Source organism: Zosterops lateralis (assembly GCF_965231275.1).
Source record: "Zosterops lateralis genome assembly, chromosome: 9".
Classification (NCBI taxonomy): domain Eukaryota; kingdom Metazoa; phylum Chordata; class Aves; order Passeriformes; family Zosteropidae; genus Zosterops; species Zosterops lateralis.
In genome coordinates this window covers 15,984,232-16,010,780 of record NC_139769.1, presented here as the reverse complement: position 1 = coordinate 16,010,780, position 26,549 = coordinate 15,984,232, and the positions used below count along the sequence as shown (strand labels likewise).

Genomic DNA, 26,549 nt, shown 5'->3' with positions numbered 1-26,549 from the left:
TATTTGATGAAACATTAGCTACAGAAGGGACCCAAGGACTCCATCTGAAGTTCCTCCTAAGCCTATGCAATAGAGTACTTTTTTCCCTTATAATCAACAGTTGTCCCACCACAGTTGCCCTTCAAATCTGTCACCTAAGTTCAAGATATCACTTAACACATTTTACAGTTGAGAACTGTTAGTATAAGTAGCAAATTATGTGTTTTAGGTATCAGTCAAATCATGAATGCTTTGAATTCAGAGATCCTGAAATCATCATGAATGAAATCAGCGTAGCAACAGAAATAAAAGTCTTGAGACCTTAAGTGGAAGGGTTTATCTTAGCTGGATGGAAGCAACATAAGTATCTCCAATAAAGAAGCCATAGACAAAGAGAAAAAAACTCACCATTGCAGAAATCTGGGCAGCACCTCAATTCTCTTAACTACTCAAATTCTTGCGGCAGCATGGAGATGGATGGTGGTTGCTGCCACCTCTCCCCAAAAAGCATCTCTTCTCAGGAAGCATCTCAGGTGGGCACATAGGCAGTCACTCAAGTCCACACTCACACACCACAGGTAAGTCAGTGAAGAAAGACAGGAAGGGTCTCCTGTACAGAATTCCAGCAGTTTATTTTGCAGACTCACGCCAAAGGGTCCAGGGACAGGGTTAAATATGGGGGTCAGGAGCCAATGGTCTGAGGGCACAGGGGGGTACAAGGGCATAAGGGCAGACCATCAGCAGTACCACAACCAACGGGGAAACAGGAAAGGAGAAACCTCAAACTGGGGACAAGTATGAACAATAGAGGTGGGCAAGGCCCAGGGGGCCAATGGGAAAAGCAAAACTGAGGTAGATTAACATAGTGCTGCAAAGCACCCTGGGGGCAACCTTCTTCCTCACCCTAAGTAATGTAGCATTCCTGAAGTCTACAGTAGATTCTTCCATGGCATTGCCCTAGAAGTTTCTCTTAGAGGCTCAAGGGCCTCCACAAATTCTCATGCTAAAACTCTCACTAGTTTTTAGAACACTGATACAGTTCCTGTTAAATTGTCTGGGAAGAGATTACAAAGATACATCTTTCTCTGGTAAGACAAAAGAGCTACAACTAGAACATAAGTTGAATGACCAGCTTGTAAGGCAGAAGGAGAGATTACACCTTAAAAGCAATGCAAATATGAATCTTGGTCCTAGCCTTAACATGGAGAATAGTATATAGAGATCTAGAACAGCTGTAGGCTTAACACATCTCCCAACCAAACCACGCCAACTTCTGGTTCCAAGCTGGTACCTACAGGTACAACAATCAAGTTTACATTATGCAGATGTTTTAGATATAAAATAAAAATGGCAAAGCCATGAACAAGAGGTCAAGACACCAAACTGTTTCCTCTCTTTCCTCATCGTGTTGTCGTATTTTCTGCTCTCCAAGCTATACAAAAGGCAACAGCTGAATGACTGCAATAGACAGCATTCTTCAGTTGACTGCTATTAGGATTTCAGGTGGCCTAATATCTGAACCAAGTATTACTCCATAATACTTGCACACCTTCCCCAGTTCAAAAACAGATCATTGAAAAAGTAAACTGGTCTGCAGGTAAGGTTTTAAGTATACACATACAGAGTATTGTAAGTATTTACCACCTCTACACACCAATGACTACATATTATCACAAGGGCTCTCCAAAAGAAATGTGCAACTTCACATTTATGATGAGATCTTGAAAAAAAAAATTCCCTGTAACCACCAGAGATTGTGGTACTTGTGTCAAGTTACCTTATTTTGGGAAAAAAGGTGTAAGTTACTTCACTGCACTTAGAAACAGTCAAATCAGACATTTTCAGTTCTCCTTAGTCAAAAGCTACATTAGCAGGAACTGTAGAAAAAACACAGGTGCACTTGTAATTTCTAAGGCAAACAAGAGTACACCACATGTAAACACACAGAAAGCACATTGCTCCCCCAGGCACACGGTGGGGGCTCAAGTACTTACCTATACTGGTATGTGGAGTTTGAATACATCAAAACTCAGCAATAAATGAGTCACTTAAGATGCAACTACAAATTTAAATGATAGTATCAATCAAGATTTAATTTGAAACCAGTTTAGTAGTCAGCAAGGGGAAATTTTTGAAATACTTAAACTACAGACACTTTAAACAGTAATATTTCTTAAGTATTTTATGGCTACAAACTGGTACACCTTTTCACAAAAAAAGCTACAAGGCATATTATAAACACATACTCTATTATACAGAGTGCAATGCAGTCCCCCCAACAGCCACACTCAACAGCACAATTTTTGAAGTTACTTATCCTGTACTATGAGGTAAATATTTATAAGCTTACACCATAAAGCTTTTAAAATATTTGCCCCACAGACCCGCCTTCCTTTTCAACTGATTAGACCAGAAGTTATTCCCAACTTTCAGTACACACACCAAAAAAATAGGATGCTTACAAAAATATACAACACAATGTTCTGATCAGCTTTAACAGTCAGTTTTCTATAAAAAGCTCAACTAAAATAGTCTTAATTTCTTTCTAAACAAAATCAGAAACACAGAGGAATTATATAAACAAGTTCTCCATGGAATGGAATGCATGCATATGGTGGCGAATCTTCAGATCCATCTGAGACTATTAAAAAGTCTGAGCCACTTTAGAGCAGAAATACAAAGCCGGTTTGCCCCCACTAATGTATTTTTATTTTCTTGCACTTAGTTATCTTCAGTGTGGTCTAAAGTGAAGTCAGTTTGTTCTTCAGCTTCTTCCTCCTCTTCTTCCTCCTCTTCCTCACCCTCAGCTGGCTCATCAGCTTTGTCTTCCTCCTCCGCTGGCTGCTCCTGAGCCTGATCATTAATTTCAAAAGGATTTTCACCCTGAAGTAGAAGATTGAAAACAAACACTTTGATATTTACTTCAAATATAAAATCATATTCATCATTTCAGTGAATGAAAGGGGCATCCACTAAAAAATGCTGTAGTATTTTATACAGCTTTTTAATAGTTCTGGGGTTTTTGGAAGAAAATCAAAGCAAGTTGCATTTAAAACCAGCAACGCCACACCTTTATGTACATGGGAAGCTGGAATCCCAATAAACTCTTTCAATGAAAGTGGAAATGCCACTGAGAAAAAGTCAAGTATGCTAAACACAGATTTCACTTCAACATTCAGAAATTAAAATAACATGCTTAAGTTTCAACATGTTCTAATTAAGAAATACAGCTGCTTCCTTTTTCTCCCCAATTAAAACCAAATTGGAACACAAGAGTTTAGTTCTGCTTTTCCTTATTTAACAGTCTTCATGCAGTCTGAAAACTTCTATGGAAAAAGGCACACTCCTCAAAAAATGAAAAAGAATTTATTACATTGACTAGCCTGAAATTCATTCTATTGTCAACTGAGAAAAACTGGCAACTGAAAAATTAGAGAACTATAAAAATATTCAGCAAATGCCACAAAACAAAAACTCAATTTCAGGATTATTCTAAAAATCAAGCAAATTTTAAATTCAGATTTAGATTTAGCCCAAAGCAAGCAGAATTGAGACCATGTTATAACAAAGATTTCACACTCTCCTGGAAGACTGCAGGTCCCGAATACACAAGTGCTCTGCTCCATCACATGCTGTATAAGAAAACTGAACTACTTCAGTCTGCAGTTCATTATACATTTGAATAAGGATGAAAGGGATCTGCGTAATCAGGAGCCAGATACACCTCACTGAGCACGTCCTGGTCAAAGTGTCTTAAGTTCAGTCCACCACAGGAAATACCAGTGCTAGTCATTGAAATAATCAGTGGTCTCCTTGTGAAGATAATCTTGCAAGTTTAACTTTCCTCAGTTTTTGAGCTGATGAATGGCAAATTTCCACTCTCCCTTTAACCAGTCTCCCGCTAGGGGGCTGTATTGGACAACGCATACCAGGCATAAGGAACTGGGAAGAGGTGGCTGGAAATACTGGCAGATATTCCAGGCTCTGATATCTGGCCATTTGCAACCCTTCCTTAATAGATATACAACAGCTGTCTGAAACTGATTCACACACCCATCCATACATAATTTTTCAGGACACGAATTATTTGACATTTTAAATCACAATTAACTTGGCCACTGGTGCATACCTTGCCATATAGCCAAAAGACAGTATTGCTTTGTCTGAAAGAGTCTTACTGTTATGGCACAGGCAAAATCATAAACCAATTAAAGGTAATCCAGAAATAGCTACAAACAGTATTACAGAGTCACTTAGCAAAGTAAGTGGCCTAGAAGAAAATAAACCCTTTCATTTTGCTAAAATGAATTCATCTGTTTCTCAGGTGAGAACACTTATCTACAACATAGGCTGCCATGCCTTTTAAATTCTGTGATCCCATCAACTACTGTTGTAAGCTTTTGTTTTTGTCACAAACCCTAAAAATTCTACAGAATCAAAAGTAGCTGAGTAGTACACACGCTATACTTCAGTACAAACCCACATGGTGGAGCTTTTGCTTCTAAATGTAAAGATGGAGTAATTTGTGTTTTGTGCTCTGCAGTTAAGATTACATACAGAGTAACTTTAGTCATTTGCCTAAAGTTTGTTTTGGTTTTTTTTTTTTATTAGAGCATCCAATTAAAAGCTGCCTAAATCAAAAGCTGGTGAATCTGAAGGTGGTAATTTTTGCTGCAAAATAATTTATCTGAGAATGATTTTGACTGGCAGAACACATTAAAAGTATATTCCAACTGTTAGCTATCTCAACAACAGAGCACTGAGGTCAAACTCTACCAACATGGAGAAAATGGCAAACAATTATTTTCTTTTCATTTGCGGCTTACCTTTACATACAGCTCGTATCGTGCCTTGACTATAGGATTATTCAAGATGCTGGTGGCAGTAAGAACACTCTCCCTTTTTATTTGTTCTCTGTAGGCCTAGGAAAAAAATTTGACAGTGAATAATTATCCAATTCCTTTTACAACTGTCAAGTGAATTTGAATTCATGGTCAGTTTCTGTAAAAAAATAATTAACATATTACAGCATTACATGCTTGTTCTTAATATTTGGGTCCAAACCACATAAACCTAATCAATTAGGTTTAGTAGTGTTTATAGCTTGTTGCTTTAGCTTGATCAAAAGATGTATCCTGCTTATATAATGGACTACAACCAGTTATCTATTCTCATCTACAGACAACATTCAGGCTTCTCCATCACAGCCTAACATATTGTTGAAGTTGATCCTGGTCATTTTCAGGGTCCCTTCCAACTCAAAACATTCTACAACATTCCACAATCACAGAAGATCATATATAAACAAAACATAACTTCAGTAATCTTGCTTACTATCATGCTCATGCTACTCTTTCAACCCTTCCACTAGCCCTGAAGTTCAGCATTATAAATTTTAACAGGGGCAAACACACCATGACTGCTAATTCTAAACCGCTCTCAGCTGTCTTCAAATTAAAAAGATAATCACCAGGAAAAGAGACAGTATGGTTATCTTGCTAGAAACACACGTGTTTTGTTTTTCAATCTGAATAACAAAACGTTTTCAATACTCTGTAAAGCAAATTCTCATCAAATTAAGAAGTCATTTCTAGTAACTTTCTTATTATTTTCTACTGGCAGCTATTAAGCACACCAATATTTAATTAGCTGGGGTGATTAAGTACTGGCTACTTCCTGACGTGTTTAACTTTAAAAATGCAATAAGGACGTTACAGCTTCTAGAGAACAAGCCACACCAACAAGAACTTAAAAATTACTTGGACGAAGAACTGTAACATTTTTGACTACTATCCACTTCTACTATTAGATTATGCTTGCTCTTTTTTAAAAATATTATGTCATATCTTACTTGTTTTCCTTTTGTGTGATCAGGAGATTTTAAGTGCTGCTGAACAGAACTGTGCAATGCAGGAACATAGACACTGCAAGCACTGCAGTGAACAGTCTCAACTTTCATCATATGGTCATCAGCTGTAACCCCTGCCAAAGGAGATGCAACAAATCATTAACACAAAATCAAAATCAGGCTCTCTGAGAGCAATATCGGAAGAGGATATTTTTCACTTCAATACTCCAACTTCATCTCTTCACAGACTACACGGGACCCAGACAAAGTACAAAAATGGCATCTATGTTCAATAAACAATAACCAATATCCTTAAAAATACACATTTTGATTCACCAAACAAAGCTTGACTGAAGTCATTGCACTTACTTTACCCCTTATAAAAAATAATTTACTTCCTTGCCCTCCCTCACCATCGGGAAAAAGCACACGAATCCAACTCGTCTTGCAATTTTAAATATTAGCTTGGTAACAGAACATTCTCATCACAAAGGAAAACAGGCCCTCCAGTACTTAAGGAAAGTAAAAAACAATTTGTGGGATTGTTAAGATGTTGCCTATATGCATTTTGAAGTAGCTTTTAGTATTTAAGTTCAAATTAAGGTAATACTGAAATAGAGTTATTGCCTAAAATAAGAGTACTCAAAGATGTCTCCTCTGGTTGCAGCCCATATTCTGAAATCCCTCAAGCAAAGAATGGGAAAATATGGCACAGCAAGGCAGGGACACATGAAATGCTCCAGAAAACTGACCGTAGGGCAGCCAAGGAGAAAAAAATTCCAGGCAGAGATGCAGCTTGAATAACCAAAAAATCCTTGAACTCCTCCTTTTGTCACTGTCCCTCCAAACCACAGCAACTCTCCTATTTACACTTTTTCAAATCCTTGTCATTGTATTTGACCACTATCACCTTAGTGCTTTATTACACTCTCTTTCAATCTACTGCATCCACCTGTTGTCATTCCTCATGCCTTTTACTGAATGAGACTGTGGCAAAGCCCACAGAATTGCTTGTCAAATGCCTAGCATGATACAAACAAATAAGGTTTGCTATCTCCTGCTGTGTTTACATTCCACACTGTATCAGAAACAAAGCAAGGAATCTCCACCAGGTACAGAAAAGATGTGAAAACTAACTGTTTTTATCCATTTTGTCAAATTCAAAGAAGAATGAAAGGAGAAAAAGACCAGGAGTGCTCCACGTTACTCACCTTCCATTATATCTTTTTCAGCAGCTTGGGAGTTTTCTGTTTGGTTACTTGTCTGCTGCTTACGCATTGCTGTTTTCTTGAATTTATTCACCATACATTCCTACAAATGGGAAAAAAAATTGTAAATACCTACGATGTACAATTGTTTACATTCCAGTATTAACCCTGATTTTAAAAATATCATTTATAACAAACAGTAAACAATTGCTATTACTTCTTAAGGTACTATTTCAACTGTAAAAGTAACTGTACTTTAGACACTTTGAATTTGTTTCAACTTTTAGTAGTATACGCTGCACCTAAAGTCATCTACAAAAGGATTAACAATAAGTTAAGAATATTTTGAAAATAAATGGTAAACTGTAACTCTATTCTCGTGTAAAAGTATTACACAGATCAAAAAACAGCTGTCTTACATGAAGAAATTCCATCACTACTTTGTCAAATTTGGTTTGCTTCTGTATATGATCCAATGTCTCCTGGTGAGCTGCACTCTCCAGATGCGACTCAATTTCTTTTTCTTCAAACGTTCGAAACTTGCAAAACGAGCAAGTAAACGCCATTCTATCAAGAGAAATACATTAAATATTACTATTAAAAATCCTCAAAACTATGACACTTGACAAACCCAATCAGAAAGGGAACAGAAAAAGCATTCTTAGAAGAAGCCTAAATGAAAAAGAAATGGAAGAAAAAAAAACTGAATTTATTTCCATTATACAAGGTTAAGTGCTACAAGAATCAAATATAAATCAGGCCAGTGTCAGAGTAAAAAATTATCTATTCAGGAGACAAAAACTGCTGAAATCAGAAGCCGGGCATTTAAAAGCCACATTATTCTGTGAGTTCATCTATTGCAGCTCTCTACTTCCTGGCACCTTTTCCAGAACATCTTGTAGGCACAGAATCATAGCCCAGCCAGGCAACAAATTCCTACTTACAAGTAATCAGAATTCATTTAAACTTCATTTTCCATAAAAAAAGCTATATAATCTTTGTAAGAAAATATAATCTCCTCAGTACAATGAGGTAAAGTCACTAACCACTAGCCAAGATCATATACTGCACTGACATTGAACAGCTTTGTACAGTGCAGCCACTGGGCAAGTCTAAGAAAGTTACAAACCTACATACTTATTTTTGCTACAAAATAGCTGACCACAGATATATACACACACATATAAAATCAGAATAAAATCAATTTCTAACAGCTTTTTAAGTCAACATGAACATACACTTCAAAAGCAGTACCATTCTAATCTCCTCAAGTGTGCACTGATGCACTAGTGGGGGAGAAGGTGTTAGCAAAATGTGCATTTTTGGATATAACAGTGGTCCAGTGAAACACTCAGTCTTCTAAGCCACTGAATTTGGATTTTGGCTTGAGATCTTTTCTTTATTTGGGTTAGCTTTTTGCTTTTGCTGGGAAGCAGGGGAAGTTGAGGGGTGTGGAAGGGGGTAGGGTTTTTCCCCTCATTTCTTTCTTACATTTTATTTTCCTAAAATCAATCCAAAGGGGAAAAAAAAGCATTCTTACAGAAGCATTAGGGACAAGAAAACACTGCACACAACACAGAAGTTACAGCACATACCTGTATCCATCACCGTATTTTTCACTGTTTTTTTCCCTTCTACGCCTTTGCTTCTCTCTTCTCGCCTCAATCCGCCGCTTTTCTTCTTCCTCACTTTTAACTTCTCCTTTGCCATCTTAACATACAATTGTAGAATTAAAAAAGAAATCCAAACCAAACAACAGAAGTATCTGTCTTCCCTGTCTCCTCCACACCAAAATGCAGAGAAAGATCCTGTATCAGCATGGTTCAATGGCTTTCCTAAATGTTCTGAAAGTTTTGCTTTGTTTCCCTCCTCTAAAGACAATCAATTTAAACACTTGCTTTCAACTTAACAGCTAACGGTTTACACTCTAGTTTACAGTCATAAAAGAAATTCAGAGTTAAAGCAATTCCTTCCCTGTTGTGCCTAGTTATTAAAGTGCCTCTTCAAGTAAAAGACCAGAAAAAGATGACTGGAAACAAATGGGGAAAAACACATTGTTTAAAATTCTCCAATGTTTTTAGAGCACCACTGCTACAGTCCCCTTTACATTAAAGGAAACTATCTAAAGGCCATCTTTTCTCTCTACAGTTCCCAAAAGCAAAGGTTCTCATAAAGGAGACAAGACAGTGTTGCTTCAAGGTATGGTAGGTAAACTGAAATTCAAGAACTTTATTATATTTTCCCCACTAGACTTCTCTTGGTATCACAGAAAAACATTCCAAATATTTTCAGCCAAAGAAATAAACCAGTTAATGAGGGCAGGGAGAGGGAGAGAAGGACAGACAGATGCACCACACAACAAAAAACTCAACCAAACCTTCAGAGAAGAACTTAATTAAATTACCACCTGGCATGTAAGTGAAAGTGTGAATGAATAAATGAATAGCATTTAGTTCTACAACATTTAAGACTTTCAAGGACACTGACTTTTTGTTTAAGTGCACCTATGTTTTTATCTCCTACGTCTGCTTCAGTAGTCTATGAACAAAGTGGGTAGTTTTAGACCAGAAAAAGAGGATCACTTCGTTTTCTTTTACAGTTCAACCTTAGAAGAGAGGTCAGCCTCCAGGAAAATCTACCTCCATCCAAACAGCAACAGAAAGGAACATACAACAGCATCATGCACAACCACCACAACTGCAAAACACTCCGTGGATTAAGAAGTGTCACTGAATACTGAAAACATCTTCACAACTAACAACTGCTGATTATCCCAAGGCTTATAATTTTGTAGCAAAGAGTTTCAAAATTTACTGTGATCCACAGAGGAGAAAAACTCCTGTCCATGAGACTATTTTTTAAAAAAATCAAATTGAAAACAAAAAACCACCTACCTACCCACAGAGGCAATTCCCATACTGATCTCAGGATTTAAATTTCATTTAGTGCATTACCACCAACCCTGGAAATATGCAAAGGATCACTTGTTTTACTGCTGTAAGAATCATTTGGTATGATATTCTGTGGCATGAAATGGCCTCTATTTTGACCCTCAAGCTCACAAATTGAAGTGCCCGTCCTGTTAGAAGCTGGGGAATAGAGACCTGAATCAATATATAAACTAAACTCCCTCCTTCCTTCAGTGCACTTACGCAAACTTTTAAAACAAAAGGAAACACACACAATTTAAAAATATTTACTATTACTTCAAGAAAAGAAATGCTCATTTGCTCAAATTTCCAGCCCTGCTTGCCATCAAATAAGACTATGCCATATGCAATAGGGCAGCATACAAGGGAAGGGGGACTAAAAGTAATTTCGGCATTATCACTGGATTTTTTTTTCTGTATCTGGAATCACTACAGTTAATATACACTTGAACTGATTTTATGTAAACTAATAATAAACCTGCTTCGTTAAGACTGTACATGAAACAGACCCCGCATTCCTGATAGCAGCTGTCCAAGATAACGGAATCCACTTTATTAAAAGTGACTCACCTAGGGTTTAAGGGTGAGGTTGATCAGCTAGTGGGATAAATATAGGATATGGGTGAGGAGCCAGTGGGATGAACAACATGCAAGCAACGGAATGGTAGCAAGTATAGAAGACCACAATTTTTTTTATTTTTTTTTTTCACAAAAATTAAATTTAAAAGGTGAACGACAACATATTGAAATGATTAGAGAGCAGAGACATAAGTAGGCATGAAAAACCAACCAAGTAATGGATGGATGTTACAAACAACCGTATTTCCACAGCCTAGATTTTTAAACTCTTCAAACAGAAACAGGCAGCAATGCAACCAAACAACTATTAGAGGTCATAAATAGAGGCTTACAAAATGTATTCTCTCAAAGTCTCACCAACAGAATATCTACAACACCTCACCTGACCAAGAAATTGACTTACCTCCAAAAGTCTGATATCCAAGATCATAAGCATCTCTTGTAAAGTCTTCGTATATAACAACTGCACCACTTGTATCAACTTCAATTTCCTAATAAAGCCAAATCCATAAATTAAAAAACACATTCTAAATGCAGAAAGGCAGCATAATTTACATTATTTCCAATGATCTGTTACTTGGTATTTTTTAAATATGACAATGAAAGAAAGTGAATTGAGTATCTTGTTGAACTCAGTGGACAAATACTTCTAGCTCTGCATTTCTTCATAATGCCTTGAAGCCTCAGTGAATTATTTGCACAATCAAAATTGTTTTCTATATAAATATTTTGACTTCTAATCCAGACTTTTACTTAGTTGAGAAGGTGTTAATACCCTCACTCGAAAAGGGAAATGACATTCCAGTCTTGCAACATTAAACCAGGATATATATACATATACACACACATGCTTAGCTTACTAGCAACATTCTTACATAGTGTTGCAACTGATCTGCCTGACACTAATCTTCCTACCCTATCAGAGAACATCTCTCAACACTGATCCTTTTTTTATTTACCCTCTCCCCTTGATATGTCGTATGTTTTGGCCATTCCTCCTCACTTCTGTTTAGTGATCTCCTTTGTACCCACCCAAGCAGATCATAGCTGCAGGAACTCAAGCTGTCTATCTGTAGCAACATGAGAAGCATTTATATGACAGCTCTCTAGGGCATTACAAGAACAGGTAGGGTCTACAAATACACCTTAAAATTCACTTTCCAGGCTATGTGCACAAGCTACATCTTTCACTCAAAATCAACTGCCACCAAAATAAGACAATTTTAGATAAAGTGAAAAAAAACAAAAATCATGTTCAGAAAAACTTATCTAGTTTAATATTCAATTTGATAACTCAAGCTTAAGAGTTATTTGTCTTAAGGTATATATACTATGCACACTTCTCAAAGAATCAAAACATTTTTCAGTTGTGAGAATCTTTACCTCTACAGTAGAATCCTGGTAAGATGTCTTCGTGTCTATTAATATAAAATGAGAAACAATGCAAAAGTGCTGTCACTGACAATTCATTTTAAGACAGTAAGATATTTAGGAAAAAATTAGCTTGTTATGCAGGGAAGATTGTCTACATTTACAATCCATCACAGTTTAGTAATACTATTAAATGTAAAATCAGTTATCCTTAGAAACATAAACTAAATACTTTTAGAAGCAATCACCTATATCTAACTCCAAAACAAGAATTTCAAGGCTGAAAGGACAATATAAATTTGAGATATATTTTCATTTCTACAGAAGATACCAACTGCATCAGTTTCTGTTGGCTGTCACCCACCTTTTAGTTTTCAACTACATTATACTGCTTAGGTCTTTCAGTTCAGGTTTCAATAACTGTGTTAAACTACCCAAGATTTTCTTCCCCCTAACCTCAGAGCCACAGGAGAGGCTGCATTCTTCTGGGCACTATCTATTCCATTTCCTAAAGTAACACCAATATTATGTATTGGTCTTTGGATTGCGGAAATCAGTGAGGGAGACAATAAATTAGAAGCATTCTGTCTGAACATATCCTAGAAAGGAAAATGTACAAAAGTACTGTAAGAACTTGCATGTGCATTTTGAAGACCCTTTTCATCACAACAAAGCTGGTGAGACCACCAATAAAGTTCCCTACACAAAAGGCAGAGGAGTGTCTTCGATACAGCCAGTTCCTAGAATTTGTACAGTACTCTTGACAAGGGAACAGTTATGTAATACACAGTAATGTAACCAGAATAACAAAATCAAAACCGGAATTTCTGTCCTAAAGTCTCTGCCAAGTCTCTGCATTTGCCTTGGAAGCTATGAGGTACAGCAACTTTAAACGATTTTCACAGGCGATTTGAAACCAAACTACATAAAACCCTGCAGATCAAAATTACCAGGAAATCACAAGCATAAAAACTAATATCTGACTGCTGTACATACTGTTCACAACATGTGATACTCAAGTCTACATTCCTTCAATGTGAGTAATTTATTCAAACCTCACTAGTTACTTTTTTCTCCAACTTTGACTGCAATATAAAAATTCAATATTATAGTTGTAGAATATCTTTATGGAAGTTAAAGAAACCAAGCATCACTAATACATTTTGCAGTTTGTATTTATAGTTTATCTGTCTCAATTACAGTTGTTCTCACCATTACAGCATTTCATTTACAAGTGGGAGCAATCTCTTTCTGCCTCTCATAAATTATCCTGTACCAGTTTTTGCTGTTTTTGCAGTTTCTCTCATTTTCCCTCTCCTCTACACCCACGCCTTATATCTTTATTTTAACTGCATCACAGCTGATGCACCACTTTTTATATCCAAAGAATTTGGACAGCAGAGCCTAGGCTCATAAAAGAGCACATCTTAGTATTTTTCAGGCATTGTCTCTTCAGACAACCTGAGCTCTGATATTATTTTGAGTGGTGAAAATTTGCCTCCAGGAAGTATAGTCATAAGTCTCAATGAGATAGTCTTCAATGGGACATACATACGTGAACACATCTAAATATTCAATATCATTTAGCAAATTATCTTTGCAGTAGGAAAGTTAGACATAAATTCCTAAAATCTACTGTGGACTACTTGAAAGGTAGAAAATTAAGAATTACAAAACAACACATTATAGCCCTCTTTCTGAATATTAAAACTAAGTCATTTCTAATGAATAAAAAGAATCAGTAATTTCAACTTAAAAATTTTTACACTTGCTACTTACTGGGTGATTTTTTCTGGCTTAGCTTCAAAATAGGCTTTGTCATTTTGGGTTTCTTGATAAATGTCCCACCAGGTTTGTTATATGGCTGTGGTATCATTTTTCTTTTTATTCCTCTTGCAGCAACTGCTGCGGGACTGGGTTTGTTATGATAGTCAACGACAATTCCAGGTCTGTGCATTCCGCCAAAGTCTCCCATATGCTGAAAATTTGCAAAATCAAGAGGAAGGTATTAGTATATGAAAGCAATGTCAATAAAACAACTACTTGGTACAATATGACCGTGACCTTTAGCTAAAATCTGTGTTCTAGAGCAAAATGCAGGAGGAAACTTAAGCTCCTGGTCTGATGTTTGTTTGTGCAATGGCTGTTTGTCCAGTAGAATGAAAACTTCTGTATAAATTGTGTTTCTGCTTATTCAGAACCATTGTCCAGGCAATGAATGTATCTATCATATCTCAGCCTAACATCTTGGCTCCTCTCTTCAGATTCTCTAGATAATGAATTCCATCTCCCTCTGGGAAAGAAACAGCTTAACGACTCAGTTTTCAACACTTTAAAAAAAAAAAAAAAAAAGCTGTTTAAAAAAACCTTCCTTGCTTTGCATCTTATGCAAAATGATAAAGTCGTGATCTGAAAACTGAGTAAAGACAGTTGGCCAGTGTGGAATACTGATTAACTGAAGGAAGCCCATTCTTTTTTCTATCTTTCCAATGAATTCAGTAAAATCAGAATTTTTAAGTTGGGCCTGGAGAGAGTGATACAAAAACAATGCACTGATGGGAATGAAAATTCCATTGAAGAACTAAACCTTTCCACTATTTCTAAAATTATGTACAGTCATTTGTGGACACTTGTATACGAAAGTTACCTCTCTGAAGACACGGAATAAATAAGTAATCTGAAGAGGGGAATTTAGGTAGCTGGAACATTTTCCAAAGTGCTAACATGCTTCTTAATATTAACTTAATTACTTGATTAATAAAGGGCAGAAGAGAGCCCACCAACTGGATGAGTGACTTGGATAAGCAGAAATAAATGTCTTTCTATGAGAAGAGAACTAATATTACAGTGTCAAAAGAACATAAATATAACCTCAAAACACTTTTGAAAAGTATGACTTTTTCATAGCAGATTTTAAATGACAGACAGAATGTACCAAAACAGGCACTTTCCATAATCAGAAGTCCATGCACAAGATCTCCATGTTAATTCATTTAGTTAAGATAGCTATAAACTGCCTAGCATGTACATTTACATCAGACACAGATTTGACATGAAGTACACACTCAATAATTTCAAGTTTGGTTTTTTTAAAACAGACAAATCTACCTATTAAAGGTGCAATGCATTTTACATGGGGTAAGTAATCTAGCCTTTACATTCTCCTTTATTACATAAAAGACTAAAAGGATAAATTTCAAAAGCAAACTTAAAAAGAACTCTGTTGTAACGCTGCACAAAGCTTTCAGATCTAAATGAGTTCTGAAAGGATGGCATAAAAGCTTAAGAATGTAACATTTTCAGCTTCACAAGCAGAGAAATGAAGATTAGAATCTTTTTCTCATACCATGCTACATGCCGGCTAACAGCCATGTGCAAATCTGAGCTAAAAGTTGAATATGGCAACTACAATACTCAAGAATGATGCAAAGTAGACTTTCTGGAACAAAACCACCACGCAAATTAAGCATATAAAAGACCCAGTAAAAAATAATCTTCCTCTACACTTCAAGCTACAACAAGCTGTATAGTTTAAAATTAAAGAATCATTTCCCAAAGAAATACAGCACGCTCAGGAATTTTAAAAGGTAAGTTACACCTAGAGGCACAGGCAGAAAAGTGTTCACTAAACATTTCGTGCTTAAAAAAAAAATCAAAGCTGGGATTATAAAACCAAGACAAAGGGACACCATCAACCTAAAGTTAGTATTTCTGTCAGGTTTGGGGTTTTTTTACTCTCTTCTGCTGTACTTTTTTGCCTTAGCTTACTTAACATCAAGCATTACTACCTCAAACTGCAATCCACTATTTTGCGTACAGTTAATCATGCTGTTTCTTGGACATACACTTTATGCATCCTATACTGGAAAGGAATCCACAGAGAAGCACTTAAGTCTTAAAAGCGAATACAAGTAAGAGGACTAAGCACACTGTGTGGAAATTAATTTCAATTCTGTGAACGGACCTGATTTCAAGTTGATGATGCCCCTTTAACCATGCTTTAATTCTGAGAAAGAATCACTGTAACTGCTGACCACTCACCTTTGCCATTTCCTCCCCAACACCCTTCCAGTCAACAAGAATAAGAATTAAAAGAGGACTTGATGTTTGATAAAACATGTACTCAGCATATTAAAGAATTAGCTAAACTTTTCCCTTTACACGAACCAGAAACTGTCCTAGAGTTCACAACCTGGGTTTTATTTTTTGCTTATACATTGCACCTTTAACCTACTCAAAACTTCAAAAGACTTTGAATTCAACTTTTACAATATTCAAAGAATTCCCCACCAGCAGCAGAGATGCTGGTGTTTACAAGGAAAAATTAAGTCCTTTTAATCCCTTTTAGACCAAACCTACTACTTTTATCTTCACCTTTCAAACAAAAGGAGAGATTTAACAAACCTTATCAACTAGTCTATTACTCATTACTTTCAGCAGAAAGAGGGACTGGGTTCTACTTGAAGACAGCTTCAAAGGGATAAACAACATCGTGAACCATGATAGTTTGCTTGGACAAAGCCCCCACACTGTACTGAACAGTGCATTCATTTTAAAGCAGTGGTCTTGAAAGGGTTTAAAAGAGTGTCTAGTGAAAAGAATCTGAAAAGATTCTGTACTTACTCCTCGGCCTCGGCCTCTGCCTGTTGATGGTCCTCCAAAAGCATCATAGTTTCTGCTTCCAAATCCACTTTCAGGATAAGCAGGCGTTCCTCTCCCCCGAGAGCCTACAGGTGCAGGCTTCATATGGGGTGAAGAAAAACTGCTGTAGGAAGAGTAACTCTCTCTTCCTCTGTCCTCCATAAACCCAGGCCTCAATTTTGAACGGGAGTAAGGTGCTTCCCAGCTAGACCCGCCCTGGTTTCTACCTCCGAAAGAGTCAAGGCTATTCCGGTAGGAGTTGTCAAATCGACCACCATAACTACCTCCGAAGCGGCTTTGTTCGGGTTCATTATAACCATAGCCAGATCTGTACAGATCTCGCCCACCCAGAGAAGACCCGGAGTCGTAAGACTCATAAGGTCCAAACCTGGAAAAGTTGCACAGTGAGGAGAAAAAAAAGTAAGCTTACTAATGTTATACATTTCAAAAGACAAGTTATCAGTTGACATTTATCAACTAAAATCAATTTATTACTATACTGATCTGTACAGTTGTGTTATTGTTTAATCTTGATTAGGGCTGGGCAATTCACACTATGACCAGATAGAAAGCTATCTGAGCCATTTTTGCTACAAACAATTCTAAAGTTCAATATACCTGAACTTTGTTTACTTAAATTTTCAGCAACATTTATTTACTAAAACATTATTGAAGCCCAGCCCTAGTCTCATAAAAATAATTACCTGCAGACATTCAAAGCCTAGTCAAATTCCCCTTTCTTCAAAATAATACCCTCACAGTCTAACAGTTAAACAGCAGTTAAGAGGCGGCTTAGTTCTGAACTGAGGAAAAAAAAAAATCTTTTGGTTTTTTTAGTGGTACAGTTTTGAGTTCCAAGTACCCCACAGTTCTCATTTTAAAGGAAAAATACACATGCTCTTCCATTCCCATTTGTTCCTTCTCAAATTTTTTTCCCTGTAAAATTCAGTCTCACAATCAAGGAAGTTCATGGTCTTCAGTGTATCCAGCTTTCACTTGCAGACCATTAGGTCTAGCAACTCAAGATTTTGAAAGTCTCCCCAATGCATGCAGAGTGGACATAAAAGCAGTCCTTGGAATTTCAGAGTAAAGCAACTAAACCAGCTAAAGTCTTCAGCTATTCAACAAGAGTTTGCTTCGTCTGGGACATGGGCAGTGTCAGGCCAGAAATCAGTATTTACAACTACTCAGAAGGGAAACACTTTAGTGTCCCTGCAGGGTTGTAACAGGGTGATTGAGCAGCTGGGAAAGTCAATCCCTTAACTGACACAATACAACCTACAAGAGACTCAACTTACTAACTATCTACTGAATGCCTTTATTTTAAAATCTGTTCATCTTAGAAGACTCAAAGATAGATAGAAAATGACACTGAAAAAAGTCCATGCATATTAGGTTACATAGCAAGAGACATTTTGGCGTTCACGTAGTCATTCAACCTCCATCATATGCAGATTACTATATGGTAGGTACAGCTCATTCCTGAATCTCTGCTCAGACTTTTAAATCAATATTAATGTTCATTATTAAACAAGTTATGCTTAACTAGAATGCTTAACAAAACCGAGCAGCAAGACACAACACCTCTCCAGCCACCCTGTTTAGTACTGTCCTTCCCCAGTGGCACCACAGTGACTACAGACAGGAACCACACAGTAATCTGGCAGCAGCCAGACAAAAATTCAAGGGCGCACACAAGAAAACCATCAGATTATCGAAGTTTTCTTCACATTTTATCTTCTCCAAGATAGAATCACTACTCTGAAAAGCATGCTTCTTTGAATACAATATTAAGACCTAAATCAAATCAGCTGCTCCCTATTGTTTTTCTCTGCAAGAGCAAATAGTATCCTAGCATTAAATACACAACTTTAAGACCACTGCATTAGAATTTTTAGTTTTAGGCTAATCCATCTTACAAAGCAGCCAGAACATTCACACAGTTTCAAGTGTAACCAGTACCTTCCAATGAAATAATCTGGACATGACTTTCAGATTCAATACCAAGACCACTTGAGCACTGCACATTCAAACCAAAGAACACATACCCTAAATGTTCCTTGAAAACGGAATGTTGATAGATTCGGTCTAAGACACTAAACCAATTAGGTAAGGTCTGCTTATGTCAGAAATAGTGTCAGGCCAATCAGCTACAAATTGCTATACAATACTGAAAAACAAAACTTTTGCTATTTTCATTCAGACGCACTGTTTCACTGTCAAGCTTTTCCACAAAAATGCTGATTATTACAAGAATCTAGCACTTACAGTTTAGTATTTGCCAGTATTTATCAAACATGAAGACTCAGAACAAAAGTGTTCATATAAAATCATAACAACATGCCTCAGGAACACTTAGTTAGAAGAATGATTTAAACTTAAATTGGATTTGATCAATTCTTGGGACAACTGAAGGATTATTTTACCTGTTACCACCACCACCACCTCCTCCACCTCCATGACTCTCCATCCCATAGGATTGGTTAAGGTAAGAGTCCATGGATCGTGGGCCACCATAGCCTCCATGCCCATAATCCCGGTCCATGTCTAAAAAAAGAGCAGAAAAATGTTTATAAAGAAAGCAAGTAAGAATTCTTATTAAGTAATCTAGTTTAAATTCTTAAGTAAAAGGTTTACTCTTTGCCACAATGCTTACAAACAAAATATAAAATTGACAGTTGTAAACCAATTTTGACACTGTGCTTAGAGAAGCCATGTGTCTTTGTCATCATCTGAGCACCTCTTCATTGGAATCAAGTTCCTAATTTTTTCCAACATCAGGTAACTCAGGATTATTGTTCCATCAGCTGGAATCATCACAAATTAAGATAATTAAATGAAGATACCTGATGTAGAGTATGTCTGAAGTTGTAGAGAATTAAGACCACTTCCAACCCTTTAATAATACAAAGAGCTGACAGGCATCTGCTCTCTATCCAATGCCCCAAGAAACCTCCACTCACACTGAGACCCTGGGTCAAGGTTACAAGCTGTCATGCTGCAGTGCAGGCTTTGTATTTAGGCTACATTCAAACAAAATAATTTTCTGCCATCTAAGCACAAACAAAAATCCACCCAAATCACACTGAGCTGCAGCTACACTAACTGTGCTAAAATGCTGGTATTTCACAGCTGAACTGATGTCACTTCCTGACATCTTGGTATCTTGTAATGAAGTCTGACAAAAGAACCAACTTCCTCCTTAGCACTGGAAGGTCTACGTAAAAATTCTGGGCAAATAATCACTCAAATTGAAAGCACTAAAACAATGCTGCAGATCTGCATAATGAGTATGATCCACTGTCTTCCTGTAACGTACAGAATCTGCACTTCACTGGCATTCTGGAGACCAGAACTGCTTCCCAGTACCAATAAACACCAAGTTTTGGGTAATAGCAAGAAAACCTGGCAAGTTAAAATTCACAGAAAAAGTAACACAGACAAGGAATACACAACGAACACGAGAAGGATAAAAATAAAACCAAGTATCTGTTTACTCTGACAAAAGAGAGTATTTAATAACATTTCAGTATCTTCGCATGTAAACCACTGACTTTTCCAGGACAATTAGCTCTCCTGAAGTCATAAGAACTCATCCTATTTAAAGAAATACAGCAACTCTCTGTGTAGATCATTTCACAAAAGTAACTGTAGTGCTGAAAATACATATATAAATTATATCCTGTTTGTACCTAGTTCTCGTTAGCACTAAGTCATTGTAATTTACTTTCTTGTATCTGTCAACAATGAGAATTCTGCAAATGATATTAAGGTGGCTGTATCACTTTTACACAGATATTCTTAGCATGCCAGAACAGGGACTCCAACACAAAGATCTACTGCTGATTTTTATTTTAATGAACATAGGTACTTCCTAAAAATCTGAAGATGATACTTCTGGAAAAAGAAAAAAAAAAAACCTTTGAACATAGAAGTCATACTGTTCCTTTTCATATTCTGAACAGACAATAAAGATTCAAAAGCCAAAGCACAAAAAAACCTTTTCAAAATACTAATCATGTAGCACCACCCATCATCAACTTAAATTGCAAAGAGTTACTGCAAAAAGAAATAGATGAGGCTTCTAATAAAAGCATCTAATGTTCCTCTCTGGTGTTTCTGAATGATCTGCCACCTAACCCAGCACATTACCCTCAAGACTGTATACATAAAGATGCAGACCAGCAAAAAGAAAAGATAGTCAAGAAAATAAACTCAGTTTCACAGAAATTAAGATCAACCATGGGATCATCTAATCTCAGATCCAGGTTGTTAGGTTTTTTAGTACAGGATAACTAATCAAAAGACACTGACATTCTGAAAACTGACATGCCTGACCTGAAAGCACCCAATAATTTATCTTAGTTTGACTTGTTTGACCCTGTTATCTACAGGCCCTAAGATGGCATGAAATCAATGAGGTTAGAGTTGAGAACTGAATCAAGTCATCCAACAAGGAAAAGCACAACATACTGTCAAGATCCCTGCCACTACAACACAATTCTACTACAGTACAGAAAGTAGAGACCAGTTTTATGCATATGCCAGCAGCCCAGTACTGGAAAAATACACAAAAACTTTCATGCACAAAGAACGCTTTCAAAAAATGGTTTAAAAATCATAATTTTGAAAGATATTTTTAGTCTAAAATTTTTAGCATGAAAGCAAATGCTAAAATACGATTTACAACCACAGGAAAACTTCTGACAGCCACGGTTGCTCACCACTCCTTACTCAGTTCATGTTATATAACATCAGCAGTCTTGCTGTAGAGCTATGCCAGTCCCTAAATTCTCAAATCCCTGCCTTCAGGACATCACCACCATCTCCTCCTTAACAATGAACAACTTATTCATCCCTTTCCAGACTCACTGCCATGCATTTATAATACACTCACATCTGAAAATGGTTAATACGGGATACAAAAGGTACAAAGACATGAAGAGGGATGATCACTTGAATGATTTACTGCAAGAAACTGAAGGAAGCAAATGAAATTTACAAATAACAAACTAAAGAAGGATCCAAGTAATTTTCCACAAAACAGACATACAAAGCCTGAACTAAGTTTCAAGTAGTAAGTTACTAAAAATTAAAAGGGATTTAGGACAGAAAACAGATAAATCAGCTGACGAGAAATTCAAAGCATGTCGAGCATAGACTATGGCTGGGAAAGTCCTCAAGCTGCAAACCAGTGAAGGCATATAAATACACCAAAGGAGTACTTGTACTACTTGTTCCATGCCTCCAAACAGAGAGGGACATACAGGATATTGGTGAGTGGGACAGACACTTTTGACCTGGTCTACTGAAGGTGACCTTATCATCTCCTTCCAACCACTTCATTAACTGTTCCACACTGCTGAGCAGGGAACCCATCCTTCCAACCACTGCCCTCCTGGTTCAGGCATCAGCTGCAAACTTTACCAAAGATGTCCACATTTTATACTTCATGCCCAGAGCCTGACAAAGAAACTGCATTCAAATTAACAAGTACAGTACTTCTTCAAGCTTTAAACTTTACTCTGGAAGTATGATCTCCAGACAGGCTTTATCCTAAAAACGGGGGAAAAATACAAGACAAGAGTAAATAGTCATTTAGATAAATTAAAATAAAAAGGACTTTAGTATAGTAACTGATTAATAATGACTGTCACCACCAGAAGAGATGTAGAGAGGCTACCTGTCAGTGCAGACTAAATATGAAATTGTTTCACATGCTAAGAGAACTTGTATTTAGGCATTAGAGAAAAGACACCAGGAATTATATTCCAGTGTCTCAAACCAAAAATTCAAGAGTAGCTGTTCATTTAAGTTTAAATAGTAACTGCTTATCAAAGAAACCTTTGAAGAAATATTGTATCAGTGTATCTATAAAAACTACAGAATTAAAAAGGAATTAATAAACAGTAGTCCATATTTGCTCTTAAAGCTTAAAATGAGAGTGAGTCTCTGAGATGAAGGCATTATCAAAGCATTTGAAACAAAGAATTTATTAACAGAATTAATCAGGTTTTGGCATCTGCAGCTTCTTGCACAAATACCCTATGGATGAATGAGCCACTGAACTTGAGTACAAAAATAAAAGAACTTGAAAACAACTATCTGACTTCTAATTTCCAGATCATGCTTGTCTACTTGTATTGGAAAGAGGGGAGAAGAGCTGAAAAAGGTGAAAAAATTACTTCTAAAATAAAAACAAAAGGGGATACTAAAACACAAGTTCAGTTTACAAATTAAAATGTTAATGTATATGTATTTCTTCAGAATAATTTTTTAAAAGCCTTATTTAGTGGAAAGATAATTTAAAATACCTGCAAAATAAATCTCAACAGTCAGTAAAGAAAAATCAAATTTTGCAAAGGAAAAGAACTACAAAGTAAACAAACAGTACATAAGACTCAGAATCTCTTGGTACAAAGAACTCCATTTAAAAGAAAAAGCTTTAGAGCAGAGAACATTGAAATCATATTCACAGCATAAAGACAAGAAATCATTTTAAACAGTGCGCTCCATATGAAGCATAAGAAAAGGCTAAGAAAATGAGAAATGAGGAAGATCTTGCAAAATAAGTGATAAACTAAAAAAGCTAAATTTTGACTACCAGAAGCTTTAGGGTGTGTTGTGCAGTAAGAAGCAGTATTTTTTCCAGGCACATTACATTTTCATAACACCACGTCTAGATTGACAGGATCACAACCTCGTCATTAGGCCACTTCCCTTTTCAAATTAAAAGGACAATAGCTGCAGTAACTAAAATATTAACATGAATATTTAATAATATTTCTGCTACTAATACTAACAATTTATTCTGAAGGGCATGCCAACTCTGGGCTCAAACTAAGCTGTCAGGAAGGGACAATGGTGCAATTACAAGAGTCATCAGACATGCAACTAAAAGTGCTTCCCACTGGCTAAAAGTTTCCAACAGGAGAACCCTGCCAAGAGCCCAAAGGAAAACTAGGCAAAGACGAGAATTCCCAACCTCTAACCTCTCTTGCCAGTCTTCTGAACCCCCACAAAACAGCCTTCAGCCTCCTGTACAGAACCTGGGTAAAACAATTTTTATGCATGCCTTGCTCACGTACATACAATTTATAAACAGTCATGGTAGAAGTTTCAAGCTGCACACATCATAGCTAAGCTCTTTTTAATAATTGCAAATAATAGAAAGCTTAATTAACACAATGAAAACTATTATTACAGAGGTACATGAAAGGAACACCCTAATTGTACAATACACATTGGATTAGTTACTTCCCTATGATGAGCCTGGATTCATTTTAATATTCGTCTCATCAGAGCTCAGAAAAGCAGGTTCTGTTTAACAGTTATAGTGAATATTCCAATAAAATACTTAAACTGGCATTTAAGAAGAATAACCTTTCATTCTAAAAATCAAATGGATATTTAATTAGGAATCAATACAGAAGATGAAAACACAGGGCAATATATTTATTTATTTATTTACTAGTTACTTATTAATTTTACTATGCTGAAATATAAATGCAAAATAATATAACTGAAAAAAAAAACTAAGACTCAAGAAATGTGTCACAAAAAATATTATATTGCAATCAAAGATGCATCTGTAATCCAATGTGTTATTTGCATATAACAGCCAGCAAGAGTGTCAAGCAATCCAACAAGCAAGCACTTATTTGACAGAATGTGTAAACGAAGCTTGGATACAGTATCAGTAAGTTTTTGTATTAAGATCCTTTTAATACTTGCTTGCATGCAGCAAGAGATAGCAAAACATCTCTTGAGTCTTGTCTCAACTCATAACCTTAATCATCTTAACCAAGTATGTGCATTCCCTTTTGTTTTATCTACATGGTATTTTTGAGAGTGCAAAAACAAGAGGTAGCTTTTGGTGTTGACTTTATATGTTTTTTCTATATTCCTTCCCAAACTGTTAGTTAAAGTAAACTTTTTTGGGGAAAAAAAGTAAATTAAACTCAAGCAGTTACAGGTTCTGGATTTTATAAATAAAGAAAATATCCTTTCTTTTCAACAGAAATACTAAGAATCAAATACAGTACTCTATAAGAATATATTAGTTTATCTTAAAAAAAACAACAACATAATCTTAAGAAAAGTCTGTATTTCTACCCCACCCACCCATCCCCACTCCTTTATCTCACAATTTTTCATTTGGAACGTGCAGGAGTTCATGTTGACATGCCCAAGATGAAAATCAAGTCTCATTCCCAGACAGTTACAACTTTAGAAAACAACATGAGCACTCAAACCATGTTACGCACTTTTAAAAACCCGTTGCGTTTTTTGTTTTTGTTAACACCGATTGTTCAGCCCCAACTCTTTTTACAGGTTAGACGTATTTATAGCTCATACCTGAGACTGACCCACTGGGCATGTTCACACCACAATGCATGGGGGTATCTGGGAATCTCCAATCTCTGTCTTCAGCTGGAGAGGATGGGTCAGTGAGAATGACTTAGTGCTTAGCAAGAGCTGGAGGGGAGAGACAGGGAGCCGCAACAAGAGGCGGCTCTCTCTCCTGTCGGATCTCCAGGCTCCTGACACGACCCCCTCAAAGAGCTCGCCCCGAGCTCCCCCCGGCTCTGCCCGCGCCCCCCGCCCGCCGCCGCCCCCTCGCCCCCCGCTCGCCCCGCGCCCCCAGGGCGCCTCGCCCCCACCCGCGCCCCGCGCCCGCCCGCGCCGCCCCCGGGGAGGGCCCTCCTCCCGCGCAGCCCTCCCGCCGCCGGCCGCCGCCGCAGCTCCCCCAGCCCGGCAGTGGCGGCGGGGGAGGAGGACGAGGACGTGGGTGAGGGGGGCTCCGTCCTGCGCGTAACAAAGCGGCCGCTGCCATTTTGAGACACGGCCAGGCCCCGCGGCGGCAGCGGTGGCGGCGGCCGGGCCCTGCCCTTGCAGCGGGGGCGCGCCCTCACCTTCCCCGTAGTCCATGGCGGCGGTGGCGGCGGCGGCGGGCGCTGCTGGCGGGAAAGCGGCGGTAGCGGCTCCGGCGGCTCCCAATGGCGCCTTCCACCACAACGAGGCGAGGCGGGACCCGCGCGCTGCACGCACGGCCACGGAGCGCGCCGATTGGCTCGGCCGCCGCGTCACGTGACCTGGCCGGCCAGAAGGGAGCGCGGGCCCGGGCTCGCCGCCCAAAGCGCCGCGCGCGGGGCCTGCCCCGGCCGCGTCACGAGGGAGGCTGCGCGGCGGCCATTTTGAGCCCTGGCAGCCGCCATTTTGTGTTCTGGCGTCAGGCCCTGTCATGCTTGAAGTCGCTGCTGGACGAGGAGTGGCGAGACATCCACATCATCAACCCTAAACACACGCCCCGGGGGCCCTGGTGAAGTGGCTCAGAATACACTCCCCTGAAGTCAGGCAGTGCCGGGCGGGACTGAGCCCTCGTGGCATCCCTGGAGCTGCACAACCCTGGGCATGAGGTGTCCTGTCCGTGGGTCCTGCCAGTTCCAAGTGTGTTACAGTGTTAGAGCGTGTTTGCTGCTCTGTTACGCAAAACAAGTGGCTTTGCGAAATAAAACCGTTGTTTAAGAAATGCCCTCTGTGATGCTCCCCTTTGATGGACCTAACAACACCAGTTTACCTAAGGAAGTAATTATTTACTGCATGGGTCATGAGACACTGGAAGAGGTTGCCCAGAGAAGCTGTGGATGCCCAGTTTTGGTGACACCACCCTTGGCAGCGTTCAAGGCCGGGTTGGATAAGGTTGAGCAACCTGGTCTAGAGGGAGGTGTTCCTTGTCCCTGAAGGGAGTGGGGGAAGAGGGCGGTGGTAGTGTAGAGTGGGAACTAGATGATCTTTAAGATATTTTCCAACCCCTTAACGTTCTACGATTCAGTGAATCTGTGAGGTGTCAGTCTCCAGACAAAGGTTTTTGTGTATTTAACAGCCTGCGCTGAAACGCTCAAAATGGCTGATGTTAAATTAAACACAGACTTCATTTGAGGTTAGTTGAAACGTAACCCTTTGGCTCCTCTATGCAGCCAAAAGATTTGA

General features: G+C 38.0%; 1 protein-coding gene across 2 annotated transcripts; it reads right to left on the bottom strand.

Annotated features, from left to right (window-relative positions):
• Positions 1 to 626: 626 nt before the first annotated feature.
• Positions 627 to 25,580, bottom strand: ZNF326 (zinc finger protein 326). 2 transcript variants are annotated; one of them, XM_083867549.1, is made up of 13 exons: positions 25,472 to 25,580; positions 24,915 to 24,989; positions 18,983 to 19,103; positions 16,539 to 16,944; positions 13,695 to 13,893; positions 11,928 to 11,962; positions 10,948 to 11,035; positions 8,631 to 8,745; positions 7,455 to 7,602; positions 7,039 to 7,138; positions 5,831 to 5,961; positions 4,806 to 4,901; positions 627 to 2,862 (listed from the first exon to the last, which is right to left on the bottom strand). In XM_083867549.1, the coding sequence occupies exons 1-13, from the start codon at positions 25,485 to 25,487 to the stop codon at positions 2,701 to 2,703; spliced, it is 1,692 nt and encodes a 563-aa protein (XP_083723675.1). In that variant the 5' UTR covers positions 25,488 to 25,580; the 3' UTR covers positions 627 to 2,700. The 2 variants fall into 2 exon arrangements, with proteins under 2 accessions (XP_083723675.1, XP_083723676.1); XM_083867550.1 differs by lacking the exon at positions 24,915 to 24,989 and having other exon boundaries at positions 628 to 2,862; positions 25,472 to 25,561.
• Between the last annotated feature and the right edge of the window lie 969 nt (positions 25,581 to 26,549).

Excerpts from the sequence above, each read along its gene's own strand:
- ZNF326 (XM_083867549.1), bottom strand. Across the intron at positions 7,603-8,630 it reads AAATACGGTGATGGATACAG|AATGGCGTTTACTTGCTCGT; the intron begins GTATGTGCTGTA and ends TTCTCTTGATAG. Across the intron at positions 2,863-4,805 it reads GATACGAGCTGTATGTAAAG|GGTGAAAATCCTTTTGAAAT; the intron begins GTAAGCCGCAAA and ends CTTCTACTTCAG.